Below are 25,406 nucleotides of genomic sequence, written 5' to 3'. Positions count from 1 at the left end.
CAGTGGCTTCCCACCTCCTGCACTGTAAAAGCCAAACTTCTCCCTGTGGTTGATGAGACCCTCCAGGATCTAGTGCCACCCTGCTCCCCTTGTGAGGTGGTTTCTTACCACTCCTTTCTTATCCTCTGGGTCTTCAGTGACTGCTCTCCTTGCCTCTCCATGGACATGCCAGGCTTGCCGCCACCTCGCTGGCCTCTGCCAGAAATGCAGATGGTCCCATGGCTTGCTCTCATCTTCTTCAGGTCTTAGCTCACACGCCATCTTCCCAGGAGACCTGCTCTTAATTATAAATTACAATCTCTTCCCTCCTGGAAGCCCGTATCTCACTTCTCACTTCGTTTTCCCCCACTTCACTTATTATCATCTGCTGTATTATATGTTTTGACTTATTTATTTAACATATTGTCTGCAGGTTCCATAATAGTGGCTATTTGTTTCGCGCCGTTCCGCATCATCTCATCTAGCTAGTAGTAGTTGTTCCGTATTCATTTATTAACTGGAAGATAAATGCATTGGCGTAAGAATTCCTTACATATTAAGGGTATTAAGACTTTGTTGTATTTTCTTCAGAATTTTTAATTTGCCTTGTAACCATCTTTGTGATGGTTTTCACCACAGAAGAAGTTAAAATATTTTTGGGTAGCTAGATCGACCAGTGTATTCTTTGGTAGTTTCTTTCTCTTCCTTTATTTGGAAAAGGGCTTCCCCACCGTAAGATTAGTATTAACTTCTATTTCTTTCATGTTTTCACTTTTTCCATTTAACATTTTTTAATTTTTATGTTTAACTCTAAAATTCATTGTAGTTTAACTATGTGGTAAGCATAGAATTTTATCCTTTCTAAATAACCAATTATGAGGCTCTCTCAGTAGACAAGGGTACTACATTCTGATGTTAGTAGCAGTCACCTACAAAATTAACAACTTCCTTATTTGATCAAGACTTCTTGCCCCTTATTAATTAAGATTCTAGAAACTACCTCCTGAGAATAATCTCAGTCATAAAGAATCATCATCCCCAGCTGTAAAACTTCTTTATGTGATGTTACTACTGATATTATTTAAAATAATTGGTTCAGGGGCTTAATTTTTTTTTAATTTTCATGTTTATTTCTTCTTGGGAGAGAGAGAAGAGAGAGCACAAATGGGAGGCGCAGAGAGATACAGAGACACAGAATCCAAAGCAGGCTCCAGGCTCTGAGTTGTCAGTGCAGAGCCCGACACAGGGCTCGATGCAGGGCCCGAACTCACGAGCTGTGAGAGCATGACCTGAGCCCAAGTCAGACGCTTAACTGACTGAGCCACCCAGGTGCCCCTGTCAACTTCTAACTGTAAAACTTTACCAAGTTAATTTAATCTATCTGAGACACAGTATCGTTATTCATAAATTAAAGGTACTAATACTCCCTACCTGGGGATGGGGGCCTTTCAGAGATGGGCCCTCTACTTGTTCTTTGCTATTTTGATAGCCCTTTCTTCACAGGCCAATGTGAGGGTTCTGCCAGATTCTGAAGGTCTCCCAGTTGTATATTCGGGGACTCAGAAAATAACCACAGGGTGGGTAGGAGCCCACTGGGTCTCTGTGAGATGGACTTGGCCCAAAGGTTGGAGAACATTTACCATGTGTGTGGTGGTGGTCCTTCAGCGTCATTCATTAAGAGGCTGGGCCTCTACGGCAGTCATGGACCAGTGGTCTCTAGACCCATAAGCCATATCTGGAAATTGGACCTGGAAATTGGGTGAGGGACCTCATCTCTCCATTGTGGCAGCCGACATCATCCTGCTTACCAGCTGGCAGATGTGTTGTTGTCATTGTTGTTACATAATTTGAACACTATCCTAATTAACTCTATATCTGTCTGACATCTCTGGGAACACGATGGTCTATTCACCACCACCACAGGTCAGGGTACCCTCACTGTCACTGTAGCCTTGCTTCCCAACACTGTAATTATGTCCTTCTTGACTATGACAGGTAATTACCGCTTCCTTGATTCTGACCTCTGAAGTTCCCTCCAAATTGTGCTCACTAGGAACGCAGTGTAATGGCAGCAGCAGCATTTTTAATCTGCCGAGGACAGCCACCCTAAGCTTCCCAAAGATGCCATTTCTCTCTTACTTGTTGATCCCCTATTACCTTTGTGAAAGGAGGGTGTCCTGGGTCTTTCCTGAGAATGTAGTCGGGGGAAATGTTCTTGGGTCTTACTTGGTAGATCTTTCTAGCCTTTCTGAGCCTTCTGACTCCTTCCTTAATACTATGATGCAGAAGTTCTGGAATCACCACTTCATTGACTGCAGGCCATCATGATGACCAAGCTTCAAAGTGACATCCCAGCAGACTGTTAGGTCTGGTATTTTGTTAGAACACTGAATCCTATGAGTGCCCATGTCAATGAAATTGTGTCCTATCCTGACTTACATTCTACCCTTTCTAGTTCAAGATCCTTAAAATTCACTTCTATACGTATTTCCCTGATTCTTAGCAGGAAATATTAGTCAGCTTATACATTGTCTTCAGTATGTAAGTTAGACTCTTCCAGAATAGGAATTGACTTACTGCTCAGGCTGTGCTTGAGTTATCAACCTGACAGCCATGAGGGACCATTAGCCTGAAAGCAGCTGGCAATAGTGAAACTGATCTTGAGGAGAACAGAATTATCTTGCAAGGCACAGGCTTCAGGAAATGGGGTTGTGCAGCCTTCAGGAAGCTACTGCTTGGACAAGAAGGATAAGAATTCTGCTTCTGTTCACCTGAAGCATTTAGGGAGAGTTGGGAAGATGTTTTCAGGATTCTGCCCCTTGTTCACTCAACTCTCCCAGTCCCAGGCCTCGGGGTCCTACTCTTTGCCAGCCAGGGTGCCAGCTATGATACATAAGACCTATCAAGGTTGCATTCCCAATCTCCTTTGCAGCTCTTCTGCTGTTGCTGGTTTACTATCTTGAACTCAGCTTGGGTTCCCCCAAGGAACTCAGTGTTAGGTAGAGTTGATAAGCTACAACTTCATTAAAGAATGTAATCCCAGCAAAACAAGAATGAGAAGTAAGAGAGATTCGGAGAAGGAGGGAGAGCTAATGCAGAAGCACATTACTCATCTGACCACCACATGGTATCAAACACCAAGAGACTGCTTGATCCCTCAGGGCCATCTCCAGAGGCTGAATGAACTACATCTCCAGACAGTGTATACAGAGGATTGGGGAGATTTGCCCACTGCCTGTTATCTCCCCGTTGGTCAGCTATTCACCCCTCAACATTAACTAGCCTATACCTTAGGGTTGTGAATGTGTGAACACCAGATGGGTCTCACGGCATCCGTGCCCCAGAGTCAAGAGGAATACCCTCGGGTGGAAGTGGAAGGATGCACAGTGCCGGCCTGAGGTGACGCACCGTTGGGCTGTGCCCACATGGGGTCAGATGAGCTCGTACCTTGGCACGACAGGTCAGAATAATGGCTGAGGATTTCAGAGAACGGGTAAGACTGAGAGGATCTGAGGTGGCACTGAAATGGTGGTACACCACTTAAGGAACCAAAAGATTCGTCTCAGTTTCCTTTCCAGGGAATTGTGAGCAGGTGGTATGCACCCATCATGGTGGACAAGGGCAGTGCCAGTTGAGTGATAGCAGGATGCCGGTGGTGGATGTCCTGTAGTCGTTTGTACTTATGGAAATCAGAAGTCTGTGCTTGCGAAGGATGAGGGAAGACGAATGTGGGAAATCTTCCACGGGCCCTGAGTGCTCTCTTCTCGCACCTGTCTACTCTGAGTCTACAAGATGCCTTATTGACCATGGCACTGAGACTGCTAAATGTCTTATTGACCACAGTGCTGCTGAGAAACACATTATTTTTAAGGAAATCCCTTCATCTGAATGGACAAACTGCTCAATTCCACTGAGAAGGTAATGGATGGTTTGTTCCCAGGCTAATTCTGCCTCCAAACAGAAATTTCTACTGAAGGTTCTTTTGGCGTAGCAAGAGTTTCGTGCCTTCTGGTCTTTCCCAAAAATATATTTGGCCCTGATAGTCACCGGTACCCAGAGACACCATGTGGACCAAATGAGAACATTTCAAATTGGAATATGATGTAACCGAATTTTGGTGGGAAGCCAAGTATATGGCACCACATACCACAGAGAGGGAACTTTTGAAGGAACACTGCCATGACCAGTGTAATCGTGTTTCAATTCCCCTGCGCCCGTGTTCTTGTTCCATTTATGCCTTCACGGTTGCTTCACTGTAATCTCCTTTCAGCCACTGGTATTTCTTCTTGATATCCCCTCTGCTTCTCTGTGTATGGCTGCAGTTCTGGCACCCACCTGGCTTTTGTGCACAGAAGAAGCTTCAGTTTCTACATTCATCTTTTTTTTTAAATTTTTTTTTTCAACGTTTATTTATTTTTGGGACAGAGAGAGAGACAGAGCATGAACGGGCGAGGGGCAGAGAGAGAGGGAGACACAGAATCGGAAGCAGGCTCCAGGCTCTGAGCCATCAGCCCAGAGCCTGACGCAGGGCTCGAACTCACGGACCGCGAGATCGTGACCTGGCTGAAGTCGGACGCTTAACCGACTGCACCACCCAGGCGCCCCTACATTCATCTTTTATGTAACTTATGTCAAACTCCTAGCTCTTCCACAATATCCATCCCTTTGGCTACCCACATTGAGACCTTATTTTTTTTTCTTTAACCATGTGGTGTCTCTTTCAGTGTTGCAGACACAGTACAAGTGTCCCAAGTGGAAGGAGTTCAAGTGCAATGCCAAGGTCCAAGCCAGGCTCGGGAAACTAACAGGGAGGTTTGGAGTAATGGAATAGATGACCCCAGTGTGGTCTAGGGTGAGGCTGAATACACACTCTTCCTATGGGCAAAGTGCCTTTGTGAAGGAGTCTGATCTTTAAAATGGTGAATTCCTCTTTCCATGCATTCACTGAAGTTCCAGCAGGCAAGTTATGGGCTTGGAAGAAACTAAAATTTGTGATGGGAAAAAGAGCATTTTAGACGTTGCGCACTTCGCACTAGAGGGGAAGCCATTTTTAAAGTCATGGAGAGTGTTCGGGACTGCAGCTAGAAGGGCAGGTGCGTGAGCCTTGGGAGTGTCTGTTACAAATAGAGCGGTGAAACCTTTGTGCCACATCTCGACAAAAACTGTTCAGTGTTTACAAACGGGCTTTTGTTCAAAGAAGAAGCTTCAACTTCCATATTCATCTTTTCGTAACCTCTGTTAAACTTCTAGCTCTTCCAGGATTTCTACTCCTGAGCCCGTAGACAACAAATGCACATTTAGGAACTCACAGCTCCATACCCACGTCTCCTTTGCAGCTGTTGGAGGAAAACTCTTAGACTTGATCCTCACTGGGTCAGACGCCCAACCCTGGGATCATTGCCAAGACCAGGGCAGTAAGATACTCTGATTGACTGGGACTGAACCACATGAGTCGAGGGCAGAGATAAGACACCACCCAAGTCCCAAGGACTGAGTGTGAGGGAGAGGTGCCTTCCAGAAGAAAATCTGGTGCTGTTACCAGAAGAAGAGCAACTGTTTGCTGCTTAGAACGAACAAGAGATGTCCACCTAATTGTCTTGATGGACCCACTCTTCCTTCTGATACAGGCTTCCATAGGTCCAATTGTTAGGCAAACCAGTAATGTCTACACTTACACCTGCACACCTAGGGATGCCCCTTGGATTCCTTTATGGAATCACAGGCTTGCCCTTACTTCTTACGAAAGATGCACAGTCTGAAGCTTGGTTTCTTTTAAGGACTGTGCATTTATTTCCCGCTCTTTTTTTTTATAGCAAAAAAACCCCCCATATTTTAAAAAATGTGAAGAGTATATACATATATCACATATAAAATATAAGCCACATTACTTTGCTGGAGTTTAAACCCCAAAGACCAAAGACATCATGAGCCAAGCATCTTTATAGATACCACTTTACACAGTGGTATGTCTGCATTCTACAGATGGGGGACATTGTCGCAATTGGTATATATAAGAGACGTATAAGAAACTAAGAAGATATAACTTGTTCCTAGACGTGCATCCTTTTCCTGTGAACCATCCCCACAAGGCCATCCCAGCCACCCTCTCATTCTGCATCCACAGTACCACGAGCACCACGTGTGTCTTTGGTGACGTTCTTCGATCCCTGTGTTTGTTTTCCAGTTCGTAGGGTTTATACATCTCTCCTCACATTGGCATCACCTTGGTTTGTAGGGTTTATATATCTCTCATCAGGTTGGCATAACCTTGGTTGTCACTGTTGGTAAAGTATATAGTACATTAAGACACAAAAAAGTTGCTTAATTGTCAGGGTGCCTGGGTGGCTCAATCGGCTGGGCGTCCGACTTCGGCTCAGGTCATGATCTCACGGTCTGTGAGTTTGAGCCCCGCGTCGGGCTCTGCGCTGACAGCTCGGAGCCTGGAGCCTGCTTCAGACTCTGTGTCTCCCTCTCTCTCCGCCCCTCCTCCTTCTCTCTCTCTCAAAATTAAACATTAAAAATTTTGTTAAAAAGAGTTGCTTGATTGTCAACAGCAGAATAGGGTCTTTCCTTCCTTTTTTCCCTTTCTTTTCTTTCTTGTTGGTTTTTTTCCAAGGGAAGGAAGCTCCTCAATGGAGGTGAAGATGTAAAGATATTTTTTAAAGCAAAATGTGCGAGCTGTGCTGTGGGAGCGCATGTTCATATCGTCAAAGAGAGCGCTCGCGTCACAGAAGCTCCCCTCTGTGAATGCAAGAGGCCGGTGCTGACTCCTCTAAGAGAACAAAGGTGGTACCACTTTCCTTCCAAGACAGATCCAGGAGGCTGGTGGGGAGAGATGTGTGGACGAGGAGGAAGGACAAAAACCAAGATGAACTGGTGAAGAGCCAAGAACAAAGGAGGCCAGAGAGGTAGCTTCCCCCTCATGGCTCTCCAAGCTGAGCTCTGCATGTAGAACCTGGAGAAGCTCATGTCCGCGTAAACGGGTTGCCTCTTTCTCTGTGCTCTGGGTCTGTTTAGGCCTAGCTAATAGGACCGTTATTTTCCTTCTGGGCTCTCTTGGCAGGACTTTCCAGACGTTGCATGTATTATGGTGGAGAGGGAGGGGAGGGGAGTTGGAACTGGGAAGTCAGAAGAAGAAAACACACGTGGTCTCCGCCTTATGGGCTCATAAAGAGGCCATAAGTTAACTTGGAAAATAAAACCCACAGATGATGAAAACAATGGAAATTATCCCCAGCTTCCAAGTCAACAGACTCGTTTCCTGATTCATCCCCCCACATTGTCACTTAGGAGACCCAGAGAGATGCCAGCTCCCATCTGCTTTAATTATTTTGTGATGCATTTCAGAAGAAGATTTGAGATTTCTAAGAATCAGAAAGATGGTCTGGCCGGAAAGTTTTTAAAACCCAGGCGGTGGGCTGTTGGCCCACCGCAGTGCACACCCCAGAGGTGGTACCTCCGTGTACCACAATGATCGTGGCTGTTGGGCTTTCGTTGGCACCACACAAGGCAAAGGCACAGACTTGGTCCCTCTGAGGCTGGGTACAAGGGATAGAGAGCAGTTTGCAGCCTCAGTCACTGCCGGGTGGAAAGCTGCCTTTGTCCTTGGGGATTGTCCTTCCCCTACTTGGTGAGGATTGTAGAACCGGTAACTTAGGAGTAGTCAACCCCGGTTGCACGTGAGAATCACCTGTTGAGCTTTGGAAACAGGCAGTAGGTTTACACCCTGGATCAAATGAATCGCAGTTGGAGGGATGCAGTCCAGGCGTCAGCTTTTTAAAAGCCTCCCAGGGATTCTAAAGGATGCACTTGAGTCCTTCTGGGCTTTCTGGGAGACTCTGTCCCGCCTCCGTCCCTTTCCTCTCTTTCCCCCTCTCCCTCACTTTCCTTCTCCCCTTCCTTCCCTCTAATGAAAACTTTGTGACAGTGACTTATTTATTTCCCCCTAAAACACCTTCACTCTCCTTCTAAACACTGCAGTGTTTCCAGAATTTTCTAGACTTACAGGAGCCTTGTGTTCAATATATGTATTCGTATTTTGGCTGCATTGTGGGCCAGCCTGGCCGTGCCCCTTGTTGGAAGGAGAAGATTAAGAAACACGTAATGCAACTGAAGAATCTTGGGGTAATGATCTTCCATTTGCCCATTTTCTTCATTGGCACCTGTGCCCACGCATAGGCCTGTTACGGACACCCAGTCTTCCGTTCATTCCCTCAAGATAGATAGATGAAAGCTAGCTACGTCACTGTTAATCCTAATAATATACCAGGCCTGTGCTAAGTACATATACACTGATGAATAAGAAAATACTTTTACTTTTAAATGGGCTAAACTTAAATATTGTATTGTAACACAAGATTTAATTTTTTTAAATTTTTTATTGTTTTAAATGTTTATTTTTGAGAGAAAGAGAGAGATACAGAGCATGAATAGGGGAGGGACAGAGAGAGGGAGACACAGAACCCGAAGCAGGCTCCAGGCTCCAAGCTGTCAGCACAGAGCCTGACCTGGGGCTTGAACCCAGCTCAGAGCCTGACACGGGGCTCGAACTCACGAACTGTGAGATCATGACCTGAGCCGATGGGCACTTAACCGGCTGAGCCACCCAGGTGCCCCTTAAAATGTTTTCAATGGGACCATTTGAGCTGAGTCTCAAAGACCGGGTAGGAATGAACAGGGCAAAAGAGGGGAAGGGGATTTCGAGGCAGAGGCGAAACCGAGCAGAGGCTGAGAGCTAAGAAATGGCTCGTGCCCCTCAGGATCCGCCTGCAGTTCAGTGGGGTTGCTTTTCACTTGTCGGATGAGAACTGGCTGAGAGAGCATCCCAAGCAGGCTCCGCGCCATCAGCCCAGAGCCCAGCTCAGGGCTGGAACCCACGAACCATCAGATCATGACCTGAGCTGAGGTCAAGAGTCAGACGCATAACTCACTGAGCCACCCAGGCGCCTGTCGCCCCCCCCCCCACCCCACCACCGGCCAAATAAAGCTACTCTTAATCGACACCCTAGATCTCTCAAGGGTTGAGGCCACTAGCCAAGCTGACCCAGAGCTCCTGCTGGGTCCCAGGTGTGGTCTGAGGCATGGTCCTTCCCTTACGTGAAGGTAAGACAGCCAGGGGTGTGCAGGTAAACGCTTTGCCTCTGGCTCTCGGAAGGAAGCACAATGTGTCGCATTTGTCCTCGTCGCCAACCACAGATTTGAGAAGAACTGTGCGCAGTGAGCTGAGACAAGCAGGTTCCAGGCTCCCCACCAGGCACGGCCCTCGCTCACTTGGGACTCCGCTGCCGTCGGCCACCCCGGCAAGCGCCATTGGGAAGTTGCAGGCCAGAGGCTAGGGCAGAATAGAAAAGAGAAATCTATTTCCTGAAACAGGGGCTTTAGGGAGCTCAAGTCATGCTCTGGGTTGGATAATGAGGGGGCCAAGGAACTGTGTTTCAGGAGTTGGACAGTAGGTGCTAGAGTAGGCAGCTGCTTTGGGGCCCGAGGTCAGGGGTGGGAGCCCAGAGCTTCTAAACATCCTCCTAAAAATCCTCCATAATCTTCCACAAATAATGTCCTTCACCTCAACCACCTCCCCCTTCTGTCTTTTCCCACCGCAGGTCACGTACAGGTCTTCATGTTCGCTGGAGAAGATTCCTTCCTCTGTTTGTCCCCCTAGACCAGTTTCCCTTCCCGTGTTCGCACACGTGCCCCAGGCTGCCTCTGAGGACCTGGGAGGTGGCCTCCCAGGACGTCACAGCTGTAAGGGGCTCGGGGACTCTGCGGAGGGGCAAGATGCACGGCAATTCTCTGTGTTCCCTCTTTCAGGCACCAGCAGTGTTTCTATGGGGTCAACCTGTCCAGTCTCCGGGGGGCCGCGGTGGACGAGTATTTCAGGCAGCCGATAGTGGTAAGTGTGCTTCATTCCAGGCTTCCCCCCACCCCCCATGTGTTCGTCTATCGATCCGCTCGCTCGCCCGCTCGCTCACGCACCTGGGAGGCACCGTGTTGCCAGGCTCTGTGAAGCCGGCACAGAAGAGAAAAAAGAGCTCCTTGGAGCCCTGGGTTTTCGAGTGCTCCAGCTCTCATTTCCAATCAATTACGAAAATTCTCAGGGAATGATGCTGTCGGAGGCAAGGAGATTTTCTGACCGCCTTTCAATAAGTCACTTCTAATTCTCCCACTGCCCTGACTCACCCCGTGTACACACTCAGCCCTGGTACTTGTTCAATAATTCATATCTTCCCATTGATTCTGGTGGCCCCAGGCACAGAGGAGGAAGCTCTGTGAAATAAATAGCTTAGATCAGGAGCTTTGCTGTCGAGCACGTTGGGGTTTCAGTCGTGGCCCCATCCAACTGTGCGACCTTGGACAACAATAAGTTTGCATTAACCCAAACTGGCTTAATTACTGGGCTTCCAAAACCGCAAAGCCTGAAGCAAGGGACCTGTTGCAGGGGTTCAGACAATGTCACCCGAGTCTGATTTTTCCTTCCTTGTAATTTGTCTCCGTTGCCTCTGATTTAACCCTATTCTCAGTCAGGATCTCCCCTTGTGGTAGCGAGATGGCTTCAGGGACTCCAGCCTCAGACGCTTACAACTCTTTTAAGTCCCACAGGAGGACCTGCCTTTTTCCAATACCTTGAGCCAGAGCCCCAGGATTAGTTTGGGTAGAGCCTGACCGCCCTCCCTAGGGTCGTGCTCCTGCATCTGAAACTGTATTCGGGGAAAAAGTGATCGATGATTGGCCAAGCTAGGGTCACAGGCCACACCCGGAGCAGAGGTAGACTAAGTTTTTCTGGAACTTCCTGGAATGTGCAGAAGTGGTAAAATCTGGATGATTTTCAGATACACCAAACAGCTGCTCCTCAGCACGCGGGAAAGCATGAAGCACTTAGTGCTTGGCGTGTAGAAAACGTGAAATAATTGTTAGCTACTCCGACGGATAGTCATTCTCGTTAAGCTCATGCCTTCTAAATCCTAACTCTTGTTGACTTACCACTTCAAGAGGAAAGCCGCTTTACAGGCTTGCTCGGGTTCGGTTTATCCTGACCGAAAGATAATGCCTCTGCTTCCTTTCCCCCAAGGACACGTTTGACGTTAGGATTTTGATGGCTCGGACGGTCAAATACACGGTAAACTTCATGGATGCAGAAGAAGCAGATCTGCACAGGTTTGTAAATATCAGCATTACTCCTGGTCTTTAAAGCCTCTTCTCAGCCTTTCTCAGCCCCAGAACCTCAGTGCAGGGTTTTGCCGCTCACACAGGGGCGAGATCTTGGGTGTGAGTCACACACGGGGATGCTGTGTCAATACTCGCTCCATTTTATTGCAAGACATGGATAATGCTGCTTCTTTCGTGGGTTGTTTTAAGAGCTGAATGAGAAAAACGAAGTAGTAATGGCTTGAACTTCTGCAACCACTCAGTGTTCTGAGCCCTTCACTTCCAGTGACTCATTTCGTCCTCACGACAGTGCTCTACAGATGGAACTGTTGTTGCCTCCATTTTAATGGTGACAGACGTGAGGCAGAGTGGAACACTGGGTTTCAAAAGATCACAGAATTAGCATGTTAAAAAAAATTTTTTTTGAGCAACAGGCAAAAGTTTATTAATGTGTAAGATTAGAAAGAATAGTAGTAGAGTGGCGACATTCAAAAGTGAATGCTCCCAACTTTCTTAATGTTTATTTATTTTTGAGAGAGAGAGAGAGAGAATGCATGCACAAGTGGGGGAGGGGCAGAGAGAGACAGCGACACAGAATCCAAAGCAGGCTCCAGGCTCCGAGCCGTCAGCACAGAGCCCGACGCAGGGCGCGAACTTACAAACCGTGAAATCATGACCTGAGCTGAAGTCACACGCTCAACCGACTGACTCACCCAGGTGCCCCATGAGTATATTGGACCTGGGATTTGAACCATTCAGAAGGCTCCAGAGTCTGGGCTGTTTGACCCGTCACTCAGGCCAGTGCCCACATTAACGTCAAGAAGAGTACAGCCTACTTTACATTAGGTGCTGGGCTAAGTGTTTCACAGGCCCTGGTTCCTTTTCAAAGAGGACACTCAGTAAATGTTAGCTTTGCTCTCCTCCCTCCACTTGAAGAGACTCTGTAATGGGAACTCACTCCTTAGATGGTGCTCTGAATCCCCTTTGGATGATTTTTCACTGGTATTTTGCCTTTTTCTCTCTGGAAGGAGATCTCTATGCGCATTTTTTTCTGGGTACGAAATTTAAGACCCAGCCAAGTTGTCATCTTTCCTGGACCCCTGAGGAAGCAAGGGCCAGACTCGAGCAGGTGCAGCTGGCCAACGCAAACCATCATCTGTCTAGAGATCACAACGGACAAAGGGTGCTGTGTCTAATCAGCGCAGGCTAGAACCTGCAGCACTAACAAAAAGAAACCTTGAAACAGAACAGATGGCTTAACTGACTGTGCCCCCCTAGGTGCCCCAAGAGACTCTTAACTATAGAGAACAAACTGACGGCTGCTGGAGGGGAGGTGCATGGGGGGGAATGGGCTAAATGGGGGATGGGCATTAAGGAGGGCCCTCGTGATGAGCCCTGGGTGTTCTGTGTAGGTGATAAATCACTAAATTCTGTTCCTGAAGCCAGACTACACTGTATGTTAACTAGCTTGAATTTAAATAAAATCTTGGAAAGAAAAAAAAAAGAAGTCTCGGTGGCTTATAACACAGGAGTCTCTCTCCCCGACACTGTTTATCTACTGTGCCCAGCTTTCACTCTGTACAGCATCACCCACCCTGGTGCACCAGCCTCTGTCTGGAACAGTCCTCCTCACTGAGGAAAAAGAAGGATCGTGGCGAAGTCTGTACTGGTAATAAGAGCTTCTGCCTGGAAATGGCACAGATCATTTCTGTTCACATTTAATTGGCCAAAGTAAATCACGTGGCCGGGCCCGAGCCTGGGTGAGAGGATAATTGCAACGCTACCCTATGCCCAGCGCAAGAGAACTGGCATTTGGGAACAACTCCAGTAAGTACCACAGGCCCAGACAAAATGGACTTCTATTGACTTTATCTGCTGTTCCGGGCCCCCTCCTGAGTCCCAGGGAATTTTTTGAAAACTACATCTGTGTTGGCTTCCCAGAGATGTCACCTGTCATTCAGTTTATTTGTGTGTTGATTCAGCAAATGTTTATGGAGATCCTACCCTGTGCCAGATAGAGTGCTGGTGCTTGCACAGGTGCAAAAGGTAATTTTCAAAAGTCTACCCTTGGGGCGCCTGGGTGGCTCAGTCGGTTAAGCATCCAACTTCAGCTCAGGTCATGATCTCACAGTTCATGGGTTCGGGCCCCACATCAGGCTCTGTGCTGACAGCTCAGAGCCTGGAGCCTGCTTCGGATTCTGTGTCTCTCCATCTCGCAGCCCCTCCCCTGCTCATGCTCTGTGTCTCTCTGTCTCTCATTAATAAACGTTAAAAAAATTTTTTTTAATTAAATTTAATTTTAAAAAAGTCTACCCTTGAAGAGTTCATAGTCTATTTAGGGGAATGCAAAAAAACAGGAGGAAATAATGGCCATGCAATGTCAAAAAATTCAGTGTGATTCGTACAATGGAAAACTCTAGAAATGCTCTGCCACAGGGCAAAAGAAGTTAGGGCTTTGGGGGGGCACCATAAATGCAAATAAGGTACCACCTCCCTTGAAAATCTTTAGAGCACTCTCTAAAACATGTCTCCCCTTAGCGGTGGACAAATAATACCATCTTGTAGTTGTGTAACACTTTTATAGTTTGCAGAGCCCTCCCGTACACATTTTTCACCATTTGAGCACACGAGGACCTTGCAAAGGGAAGTAGGAGAGAGCCTTCGTCGCCCATCAACGGATGAGGCGACTGAGGCTCAGGGAATTTAAGTGACTTGTCGAGTAAGCACCTAGATTTTGTTGCACCTTCCCCACTGTTCTTCCTGTTCCCGCTCATCGTGCATTTGGTATAAGCCATGGCCGCCTCGGCGTGACGCTTGCCGTAGCCTGGTGGGAAACTCGTGCAGAGTTTTGTCAAGACGCAGAATTCTCCCATGTGTGGCATCACCCAGGCATTAATCACACACTGAGAGAATCTTGCTGCCAAGGCAACTGTGCTTAACAGGGAAGGAAAATATTCCGTGATTTTCCCCGATCCCACAAATGCGTCTAGTGTGCCTGTCAACAACAACAAAATAATTCCAAATGTTTCTACGCTCTCTCCTTTTTCTTTCCTTGCAGAGTAGAAATCCCCTTTGTGTTTCAGATGACACAGTCTGGCCTCATCCACGGCCTGGCGTTCTGGTTTGACGTGGCCTTTGTTGGATCTGTGTAAGTATCACCCCTTCCTTGACTATTCTGTCCTACGCCATTCTCTGCATTGTGTAGTCGTGGCTTGAAAGTGTTTTGAAGTTGATTTCAACAGTAATACTTGTTTCTCTAGGTTCCGAGAAAGGAAGGCACTTTTAGATTTTAGGGCGAAGTCAAAATGAGACAATTTTCCATGGTGTCCTCTCGGCTCTGGCTAACGTAGTGTAAAACCTCTTAAGCCAACTGGATTGAGACTTAAAGCGATGGGAAAGGGTCTGTGCTTCATCAGCCCTCTTGGTCTATTCCAGAATAGAGGGTGGGAAGGACCCCCAGCCCCTGCCTTGGCTTCCAGCATGTTATCCTGGTTAGAGAACCTCCAGTACCTGAGTGATACCTGGAATCCTACCTTCCCTGACTCTGTTCACGCCCTCAGCCTCACAGAAGATGCTGGAGAGTCCTTCCTCAATGATCAGGCAGGCATATACCACTAATGCTAATTGCAACATGAGGTCATTTCATCAAGGTCGTTTCCTTGCCCTTTCTGAAGAGCTTGGAAAGCTTCAGAGGAAAGAGGAGAAAGACCACCTACAAGGTGACTGTCCGTGTTTGGTCTTCCTCGTAAGGGCTGTGCCATTACCGTACCCCCAAACCTCTACTCTCCTCCTGACTCCCCTACTCTCTTGCCAGGCTTTCTCATGCTCTCTGACTGGTGAACCCAGTAGCTCTGGGTCACATGACCAGGTGAAAGGAAAGCTTTTGCATTACACTCCTCTCTCCTCCTCGTAAAAACATCCAGGCTTATCAAGACATCTGTGGAGAACAGAAGTGCCCGTGGGTCTGCGATAAAGCTCAGGGAGCTTGTGGGGGTGGGGGTGCTCCGGGGAGGAGGGGACCCCCGGCAGCCTCATCTGGGCTGACAATCAGAGAAAAAGAAAATGCTGTGCGAGTCGTCCCTACACCGCAGAAGCATATTTGTTCAAGGAATCCATACATTGGTTTCTCAGACTTTCCCCCCAGTGAATCTGTTCCTGCAGGGCTAAGGGAGAGAAGCTTGAAGTGGCCTGCTCCAAGGGGACAGTTCCTTTGAAGTGAAATGCTTTATCCTACAAAGCTTTAGACAGCTTGCATCCTGCTCCCGCATGTGCCTGAGTATATTTTGATAGAAGAGTGGTTTATATTAGCGGTGACATTTTGTAAAATGCACCCCCCACACCCCCACCCCCCTCGCTGCAACATCTTCAAGTCAAAATAGACCCTGTGGGGGTCAGCTCTGTGTTCCACGCACACCTTACTCCATCCAAACCAGCGACACGGTCGGGTGAGTCACCAGGACAGGTGACCTTGGTGTTTGGGGGCACCGCCAGGTATTCTCGCTTCTTCGTATGAAATGAAGAACGCCCATGTAAACACTGTCACACACACATACATGTGTGGGACGTCTGAGCTGGAAGGACAGCAGAGACCATCTGCCCCAGGGCTTTTCTTGCTTCCAGAAGCCCTCTCAGGTTCCCTGAACAGGTTGGCATGAGATGGTAGGAGGCCAGACTCCAGACTTGTTACCTTGAGAGACACAAAATTTTCAGACAACTCAGTTCCCAACTTAACTCTATTCCTTGTTGGGCTTCTAACGAACTTTGATTCAGAAAGACAGATTGAAGGGCACCCGAATGGTGCAGTCCGTTAAGGGGCCGACTCTTGATCTCGGCTCAGGTCAGGATCTCACGGCTTGTGGGTTCGAGCCCCACATCTGCCATCAGTGCAGACCCTGCTTGGGATTCTCTCTCCCTGTCTCTCTCTCTGCCCCTCCCCTGCTCATGTTTGTTCTCTCTGTCTCTCTTCCTCTCTCTCTCTCTCTCTGTCTCTCTCTGTCTCTCTCAAAATAAATAAACTTAACAAAAAAGACAGATTGACAGAATGGCCAAATCCACAGGTTTGAAGCCTGGCTCTCCAACTGTCTTCTGTGTGATGCTGGGCATGTCCTTTAACCTCCCTGTGCTGACTTTTTCGAGTTACTGTATAGACTTAGTGAGGGAATATATATAAAGCTCTTGGGACATTGCCATGGCAATGACCTAAACTGAGCTACCCTTACCTTAAAAGGATTCCATGAGTTGAAAACTCTGCAAACCAACTATCAACCTAAGTCCCCAGTGCAATCCATGCAATATGGCCCCAGAACGTAACTGACGTTTAACTCTTCTCCCGTCCCACAGGGTAACTGTTTGGCTGTCGACAGCCCCAACTGAGCCTCTGACTCATTGGTATCAGGTGCGGTGCCTTCTCCACACTCCCCTCTTTGCCAAAGAAGGAGAGACCCTCTCAGGGAAAGTGCTGTTTATAGCCAACAGACGGTAAGCTGGGAACTAGACTACTGACTACTGGGCAAGAGGGTGCGAGAGGTGGGAGCGTTTTCAGCACCTCGAAATGGGCAGCAGACTTTACAAAAGCCCGGCTCACTCTGCTACCAAGACAGCAAACATCTTCCTTGCGATGAGGGCCACAGGGATGGGGAGCTTGGGGTGACTCAAGGGCAGCGTTCTCCACCTGAGCACGGAGGTGGTCGGAGTGCTTGCCAAACGCTTGAATTATCAAGTGCTTGAAATCCCACATCAGCTCCTGACTTCCCTTGCATCTAGCCACACGCCCTCAAATTTAGTACAATACCATCGATTTGTTCCCCAGGGGACAGGCACAGCAGGGCGATGTGTGGTGTGGGCACAGCAGGACTGGCTATGTCCCTCTGGTAATGGATTTCACGAGGCCTCTCCTCTGCAGCGATGACTTTGATTTATCTCATTTTTAAGATGCTCTATTTTCTTTCACCTTGTTGGAGCTTCTCCGGGGTGAATCAGGGGAGAAAGGAATAGCGGAGGAGTTCAAGGACTCTCAGGATATTAAGGGTACTCAGAGATCATCTCACTCAACTTCCTTCTGTCCCTACCTCCCACCTCTTCTCAGACCTGCACTTGAACACTCCTGTGATGGAGAGCTCATCCCCTTACAAATCAACCCTTCCATTTTTTTTTAATGTTTATTTATTTTTGAGAGAGAGAGCATGAGCAGAGGAGGGGCAGAGAGAGAGGGAGACACAGAATCCCAAGCAGGCTCTAGACTCCGAGCTGTCAGCACAGAGCCCCGTGTGAGGCTCGAACTCACGAACCGTGAGATCATGACCTGAGCCGAAGTTGGACACTTAACCAACTGAGCTGCCAGGTGCCCCAACCCTTCCATTTTCAAAGTCTATATTTCTTTCATTGCAAAAGCCTAACACGCTCACATATAAATTCAAAACTACAAAAGTGTTTAGAGTCCACACTCGCTGCCACCCCTCACCCACTCCCCACATGGGGCCCCTCGGTCCATATGCTTCCAGGTGATTTTTCTGTGCATGTACTAATAACATCACTGTGGGGTTTTTATTGTTGTTTTACAAGAAGATTCAACTAGCCGTCTCCCACTTAAGTTTTCACTTAGCATTAAGTCCTGAATCTGTGCACATAGATCTGCTTTGTTATTTTAATCGATGCATAATAGTGGAGGGCATAGACGTATTACATGTCTTTTTAAAAATCACTGATGGCGGGACATCTCCATGGCTCAGTTGGGTAAGCATCTGACTCTTGGTTTCAGCTCAGGTCATGATCTCATCGTTCGTGGGTTTGAGCCCCTCACTGGGCTCTGTGCTGACAGCACGGCACAGAGCCTGCTTCGGATTCTCTCCCTCTTTCTTTCTCTCCTCCTCCCCTGCTCGCTCATGCTCCCTCTCTCTCTCAAAATAAATAAATAAACTTAAAAAACCATTCTTTTAAAAAACTGCTGATGGGTTGAGTTGCTTCCCACGTTTCCCCCCCCCCCTTTTTTTTTTTGGCCACTGTGAAAAACTCTGCCCTAAATCCCCTTGAACATAAAGCTTGCACAGGGACAAGAATATTTCTACATGAGATCCCTAGAAATGGAGATGCTAAATCAAAGGGTATGTACCTGTGACACTCTGATAAATACTACCTTTTATGTATTTTATGTATTTGTACCTTTATGTGCAACCTCAATGGTTGCACCAATGTCCACTCACGGTGATGGACGGCCATGGACGGCCAGGCTCATTTCTGCACTTCTTTTCCCTACACTGCCTGTGATTGGTCTCTGTGGCTTTTGCCAGTAGTGATGTGTGTGCACATGTGAGGGAAGGGAGAGAGAGAACGTTAAGCAGGCTTCTCACCCAGCCCAGAGCCTGATGCAGGGCTTGACCGCGCACACAGGTCTGGGATCGTGACTTGAGCCGAAGTCAAGAGTCAGACGCTCAACTACCCAGGGGCCCCTACAAATACAATTTTTATGTTATTTTATTTTATTTTAATGTTTTTTTTTTTTTTTTTTTTTTGAGAGAGACAGAGACGGAATGTGAGTGGGTTAGGGGCAGAGAGAGGGAGACACAGAATCCGAAGCAGGCTCCAGGCTCCCAGCTGTCAGCACAGAGCCCGACACGGGGCCTGGACTCACAAGGTGCGAGATCATGACCTGAGCCGAAGCCAGTCGCTCAACTGACTGAGCCACCCAGGCACCCCGTCCAAATATAATTTTTAAAAGTTGCATCTGGTTGTTTTGGTTTATATTTTTTTAATTACTAATAGGGGTAAATAACTTTTCATATGGTCTTTGGTTATTGATGTCTTGTACTTCAAACATCTCTGATCATTAAAAAATTATTCTTGTTGTTGATCCTACAAGTACTTCCTAGTAAGTCTACTCATTGACCTTCTGCTTCTGAGTCTGTTCCAGGCTCCAAATGGCAGTTGTTGAAATATTTGGAGAGCTCTACCAAAATCCTGCCAGTCTTCCTGGCTGGCTATAGGCTAACATCCTGTAAGAGTGATTTTTAAATTGTTGGAGGTTCTAAGCCCGCCCCTCTGGAGAGTTGGTGGGACTTTTCTGGAAAGTAACTTACAAGAAGGGAGTTCCTGTGGCGGGAGAGACATGCCCATCTTCAGGCGGTCTGTTTTCCTCGACTCACATTCTCTCTCCTTCTGTGCCGCCGCAGAGTCATCCTGCTTCCTGCCAACATGGCTCCTCTTCTGCTTGTTTCCGTGGTCCTACCATGTTGCAGTTCTAGGCACGTCTTGCCCGCCCCAGGGCCTGCACAAGACGTTACACATGAGGAATAAAGCTTTTGCATTTCGGAAAATGCTCCTCATCCTCAGTTTGGGTGTTTTGGGGAGCACTCTCTGAGACGCACCCCCCTCTGGGCTCTCTTGCTTCCCTTGGCACTTCTATGCTTTTTCCCATGTGCCTTACAGCCAATGCCAAGTGCTTCTGTAGCCCTTATACATGAGGTAGAGACTGCAGATTCTATCTTTCTCCCAGTTTTACAGAAAATGAGGTCTCTGGTCTGCAGTGTCTTTCTCTTCTGCTTGTTTAGGGGATGGTTTCCAGGAGGCAAAGTTGGGAAATGCTGATTTGTACCGCGTTCATCCTGGAAGTCACCACTTTCTTCCTCAATCCTCATAAACCATCTATTTAATGACCAGTTCTAAAGAAAAAAAAATTACTAAGGAGCAGTAGCCAACATGAGCTTGGAGTTGGGACTTGCCTTTTCTGCTTAACATTCTTTTGCTTTCAGATATTTATATTTGAAGGTATCTTAGGGTATCATTAGGTGGGTGGATTTAAATCATCTTATTTTCCTATTACTTTTTTCTTTCTTTTAAACAAAACCTTTTTTTTAATTTTAATGTTTATTTATTTTTGAGGAGAGAGACAGAGCAGGAGCAGGGGAGGGGCAGAGAGAGGGGGAGACACAGAATCTGAAGCAGGCTCCAGGCTCTGAGCTGTCAGCACAGAGCCCGATGCGGGGCTTCAACTCATGAACCATGAGATCGTGACCTGAGCTGAAGTCGGACACTCAACTGACTGAGCCACCCAGGCGCCCCTCCATTATTTTTTTCTAACATATCTTGGGTTTCATCCTTCTCAGTCATATTTTTTGACCCTCCTCTCCTTTATTCCCCCGATGGGTAAGAAAGAAGCAAACCATTTACCTCACACACCTGTGTCATGACTCCCGGGTTCCTCCAGCCTTCCATACCTTTCTTAAAGCACCAGTGTTGTATCCCTGTTATTTGCCTATATGTGAACTTCCCAAAAAGAAGGCCCGAGTCTCATTCTATGGTGTATCCCTCCTGACTTAATTCATTTCAGAGATTCAGCAGTGATGTGGAAGGACCACCTGAATGAAGAAGTCATGTCAGGATCCTCCTTTTAGTAAGAATTTAGTCTGGCTCAGTTGAAAGAAGACGCTAAGAGATTATGGACACATGATACTTAGCAGCAGGAAGAAAGGGAGGAAGGCGGAAGGAAGATTTTTTTTTAATATATTAAAAAAGATTTTTTTAATGTGTATTCATTTCCTGAGAGAGACAGAGCATGAGCAGGGGATGGGCAGAGAGAGAGGGAGACACAGAATCCAAAGCAGTTTCTAGGCTCTGAGTTGTTAGCACGGAGCCCGACGTGGGGCTTGAATTCACGAACCGCAAGATGGTGACCTGAGCTGAAGTCGGAGGCTTAACCGACTGAGCCACCCAGGTGCCCCTTTAATATTTTTTAAACGTGATTTCTTAAAGTTTATTTATTATGAGAGAGAAAGCATTAGTGGGAGTGGAACAGAGAGAGAGGAGGGAGAGAGAATCCCAAGGAGTCTTCACATCATCAGTGCCAAGCATGATGCAGGGCTTGAACCCACAAACTCTGAGGTCATGACCTGAGACATGACCAGGCTTTGGCAAATATTAAAGGAGAGAACATAGTATAGTTATCAGCACACAGTAGGTCCACAGAAAATCTTAGTTCCATTTTTTCCCACCTTCTTCTCTTCCTTACTCTCATTTTTGCTTTAAAGTTATTACTTTCTTTGGCATTTTCTCCAAACTCAGCACTTCCTGAATGTCAGTGCTTTGACGTTCTTTTCAGTCAGGTGCTGCTGGTTTGTCCTGCCTTTGGATAGGATCTCCCCCTTCCTTATTCTCAAATATTCTTTTAAACTCTGGCCTCCCGGGAGAACTGCCCCCCCCCCGCCCCCGGGGTAAGCCACACTGGCGTGACAATGGCTGCCCTTTTCTTCCCAGCCAGGACCCCTTGGGATCGTATTCTTAGCGTTTTATTTTCCACAGACTTCCATCATTCTTCGGCTGTCATTCATATTATTGCTGTGGACAATAAAACAGAACTTATGTTTTTTATGAACTTTATGAAATGTATATCCCTCAAGTGCACAGAAGCTGGTGTCCATGAAGTTTTTTGATCGTGTGCACCTCGGAGTAAGACATTTTGTATATGCGTCCCCCGATTATAGACTAGCATTTATCTTATAATTCTGTGAATGTACTACAGTAATAATAGAAAGTATAAAGTGGAGTGCTCGATATAGAGATATATATACTATATACTATTTATATACTATTTATATATACACACACACATGCATAGACATGTCTCTGTGTATATACACACATAGAAACTTACATGGTGTATAAGTCATAGGACACAAAATTAGAAATAAAAAAGAATGAATGGAAAAAAACAAATATACGTAGGCTGACTTGGGGTCTAGCTCAGCCACTCACCCTGGGCCAAGATTTTTTGGAATATACTTTAAAATGTGGGCGTCCCTATGAAGGTCTGCAGTACTCAGGTCTGCCAGGGAATTTGGTTTTCCAAGAGTTCCATGAGCTTTGTGTTATGAAACCAGAAGGAATGCTGACCAAAGAGTTAAAGGTTTGGAAGCTCCAAGTGGCGCTCCCAAAGGTCATCTCTAAACTGCTCTGTTTTGCGCTCAACTTGCCTCAGTCCAAATATCTACGGGTCTGGACAGCTGCATCGGCAGGAGCTCTGGGGCGAAACTCTTGTCGACGATCGGGAACAGTGAGGCATTAGCATGCGCGGGCTCAGCTTTAAGGGATGTTTCTTTGTCCTTTGTTACTCAGATTCCTCTGGCTCTGACCAATGTCTCCACCGCCCAGTTGGTATTTACTCAGTGATGTTGTACCACATTGTCTGCGGTGTAATCAGATTCTCACTGAACCGTCCTGCCTTAGCAAAACCCGACAAAGTAGGTGAGCATAATAGAGAACGAATTTGGCACTTTCCTAGTGACTTCACTAGTGTTCAGGATGTGTTAGGTGAACACGTGTATTCGTTTCCCAGGGCTGAAAATTTTAAAAATCCGGGCACCTGGGTGGGTCAGTCAGTTGAGCGTCAGACTCTTGATTTCAGGTCAGGTCACGATCTTGCAATCATGAGGTCGAGCCCCACAGCGGGCTCTGCACTGGTCACGGAGCCTGCTTAAGAGTCTTTCTTTCCCTCTCCCTCTGCCCTTTTCTCTCTATCAAAAAAGAAAGAATTAAAAATCGGAGCTAAGTATTTTCTTCCACCCCCCGTGTACCCCCTTGGGGCACACTCAAACCCCTCTGAAGAACGCTGGTCCAGGGTCCATTCTGCTGAGGTTCTCATTCCTTCCTTCGCCTATCGGTAAACCCTCAGTGACTTGAGTCATTTTTTTTCTTTTTTTTACTTTTTTTTTTTAAATTTAAACTTTAGTGAACATATAGTGCAATATTGGTTTCCGGAGGAGAATTCGGTGATTCATCCCTTATATGCAACACCCAGTGCTCATCACAACAAGTGCCTTCCCTAATGCCCATCACCCATCTAGCCCACCCTCCCCCACCTCCCTCCATCAACCCTCAGTTTGTTCTCTATTGTTAAGTCTCTTGTGGCTTGTTTCCCTCCCTCTCTTTTTCTGAGCCATTGTTTCCCCAAGCTTCCTGCTACTTCTGTTTATCCTATTCTCCCTTGATCATGAGCACTCAGCCTATGCCTCTACTATACCTTCTGTTTTCTCTAAGATGAAATTGTCATGAATTACCACACTCTCTAGACAGATGTGTCCTGTATATGTTGTTCTTACGCTTCCAATATCTGTTATTCCAAAAGGAATGTTGGTATGAGAAACAATGATTTTGTTTTTATGTTTTTTTGTTTTTTTTTTTTTAATTTATTTATTTAGTGTTATTTTTAAATATAATTTATTGTCAAAGTGGCTACCACACAGTGTGTAAAGTGTGCTCTTGGTTTTTGGGGTAGATGGTTTTGCACTCAATTCTTCAACTAAAGGATGTCCCCTCTTAGGTCATTTGTTCCATCTCTGTAGATTTAAAAATTTTTTTTGAATGTTGATTCATTTTTTGAGAGAGAGAAGGAGACAGAGTGCCAGCAGGGGAGGGGTAGAGAGAGAGGAAGACACAGCATCCGAAGCAGGTGCCCGGCTCTGAGCCATCAGCGCAGAGCCCGATGTGGGGCTCAAACCCACGAACTGTGAGATCATGACCTGAGCAGAGATCAAGAGACAGACACTTGACCCACTGAGCCACCCAAGCGCCTTCCTATGTAGCATTCTGGAAAGAGCCTTGCTGAACAACACCCTAGAGCAGGAACTTCCTGTCTGTTCTTCCAGACCCCACCTGGAACCATTCAGTTCTCTGTTGTGTCATATGCGCATCCATGGACATGCACATTTGCGCAGACCTCGGGGTACTCTGTTTCTGTGTTAAGTCTTACGTTCCTTGCTTTAAATATTGTTAAGAAGGCGTCTTTCATTTGGGAAAATAAGTAAGTGTGTCCCTCCCTGATTTCTCAGCCTTTCTATGATTCCAGCAAGGGCTGCCCTTATTCCTAAGGAGCTCACTGTCTCAGTATCTCGCTCTCCTTGTGTCTACCTTCAAGTATCCCAAATGCAGTGAACTCCTCCTCGATGTATCATGGAGGGAACATTTTATAACGAAATAATTCGGAGTCAGTTACATGAGTTGAAATACAATCAAAAGACGTTGATTTTTTGTTTTTTAATCTATGCCCATCTTTCCCTCTTACCTTGTTTGGCCCCGATAAAAATCTGGAACTTGAGGTACAGGCTTCACAGGATGTGACATTATACGTCAGCCTGCCCAGGCCACTATTGGTGACAACAGGGTGAGAGGCATTTGTAACACTCAGCAGTTTCTGGAATTTGAAACAGAAGCCAGACCATCAAGGAAATTCCAGTTAAAGTAATCAATGATATGTTAACCCCAGACATTTAAAATATTAAGGATTGGAAGATATGTAATGAAATTAGCACTTTTATACTTTGTAGGTGAGGAAGTAGTTTAGTCCACTTTCTGGAAGATGTTTTAGCAGTAGGTGCTGGGAACCTTAAATATTTATGTGCTTTAGCCTGGCGAGTCTAACACTGAGAATTATTCCAGGCAAATAATCGCCAATAGGACATAAAGATGTACTACAAGAATGTCCTCTGCAGCAGAATATCTGTTGTCAAATTAGGCTTTTGTTACTAAAAGCAATAATATGTTATAACATGTTTGTAATAACGTTATAAAAATGTAAATGTTTGATCATGGGGCGTCATTAATTATCCTGTGTAATGCCCGTTAGTGCCACTGAGAAATGTGTTGTCAAGAATTATAGGATAAATGCTTGTTTATGTTAAAAATTTTTTTTAACGTTTTTTATTTATTTTTGGGACAGAGAGAGACAGAGCATGAACGGGGGAGGGGCAGAGAGAGAGAGGGAGACACAGAATCGGAAACAGGCTCCAGGCTCTGAGCCATCAGCCCAGAGCCCGACGCGGGGCTCGAACTCACGGACCGCGAGATCGTGACCTGGCTGAAGTCGGACGCTTAGCCGACTGCGCCACCCAGGCGCCCCTATGTTAAATCAAATTAGGAGATATGAAGGAATATTTAAGATCATTGTATTAAAAATTCACATTTATGAAAAGAATAGAAGGAAAAAACACACAGGAAAATACTCTATAGTGTTAGCTAGAAGATTCTTTGTCTAGTGACATCATGAATTCTTTTATTTAATTTCTCTTTTTCCTTATTTTTCAGTTATTCTACAGCGAATAGGTAGCACTTTATAATCCAAAGAAATACACGTGTTGTTGAATACATATGACTAATAAAAATCCCACAAACATAGGTCCTTCAGATTAGTCATCAAAGATATGTCATATGACTTGTTCTTATCAGCCAATTCCCACTGGAATTATATGAGCCTTCATCTGGGGCCTCTGAAAATCAGTCACATGTATTGACTGTTTTATGTC

The 25,406-nt window shown here is 46.3% G+C and overlaps 1 protein-coding gene across 5 annotated transcripts in view; it reads left to right on the top strand.

Annotated features, from left to right (window-relative positions):
• Nucleotides 1–25,406, top strand: part of LOC125150854 (histone-arginine methyltransferase CARM1-like) — a 245,965-nt gene that overhangs the window by 213,633 nt on the left and 6,926 nt on the right. For 3 of the 5 annotated variants that reach the window (XM_047831277.1, XM_047831275.1, XM_047831276.1), the window contains 4 exons: nt 9,787–9,868; nt 11,045–11,130; nt 14,180–14,269; nt 16,462–16,599. In XM_047831277.1, coding sequence (XP_047687233.1) covers nt 9,787–9,868; nt 11,045–11,130; nt 14,180–14,269; nt 16,462–16,599 — 396 coding nt within the window. Of the gene's footprint in view, nt 1–9,786; nt 9,869–11,044; nt 11,131–14,179; nt 14,270–16,461; nt 16,600–22,224; nt 22,354–25,406 lie in introns of all 5 variants that reach the window. The other 2 variants (XR_007146512.1, XR_007146511.1) reach the window with 2 other exon arrangements.

This window comes from Prionailurus viverrinus, chromosome D4, assembly GCF_022837055.1.
Source record: "Prionailurus viverrinus isolate Anna chromosome D4, UM_Priviv_1.0, whole genome shotgun sequence".
Lineage (NCBI taxonomy): Eukaryota > Metazoa > Chordata > Mammalia > Carnivora > Felidae > Prionailurus > Prionailurus viverrinus.
Note: the sequence above shows the minus strand (reverse complement) of the source record. Positions and strands in the feature narration are given on the sequence as shown.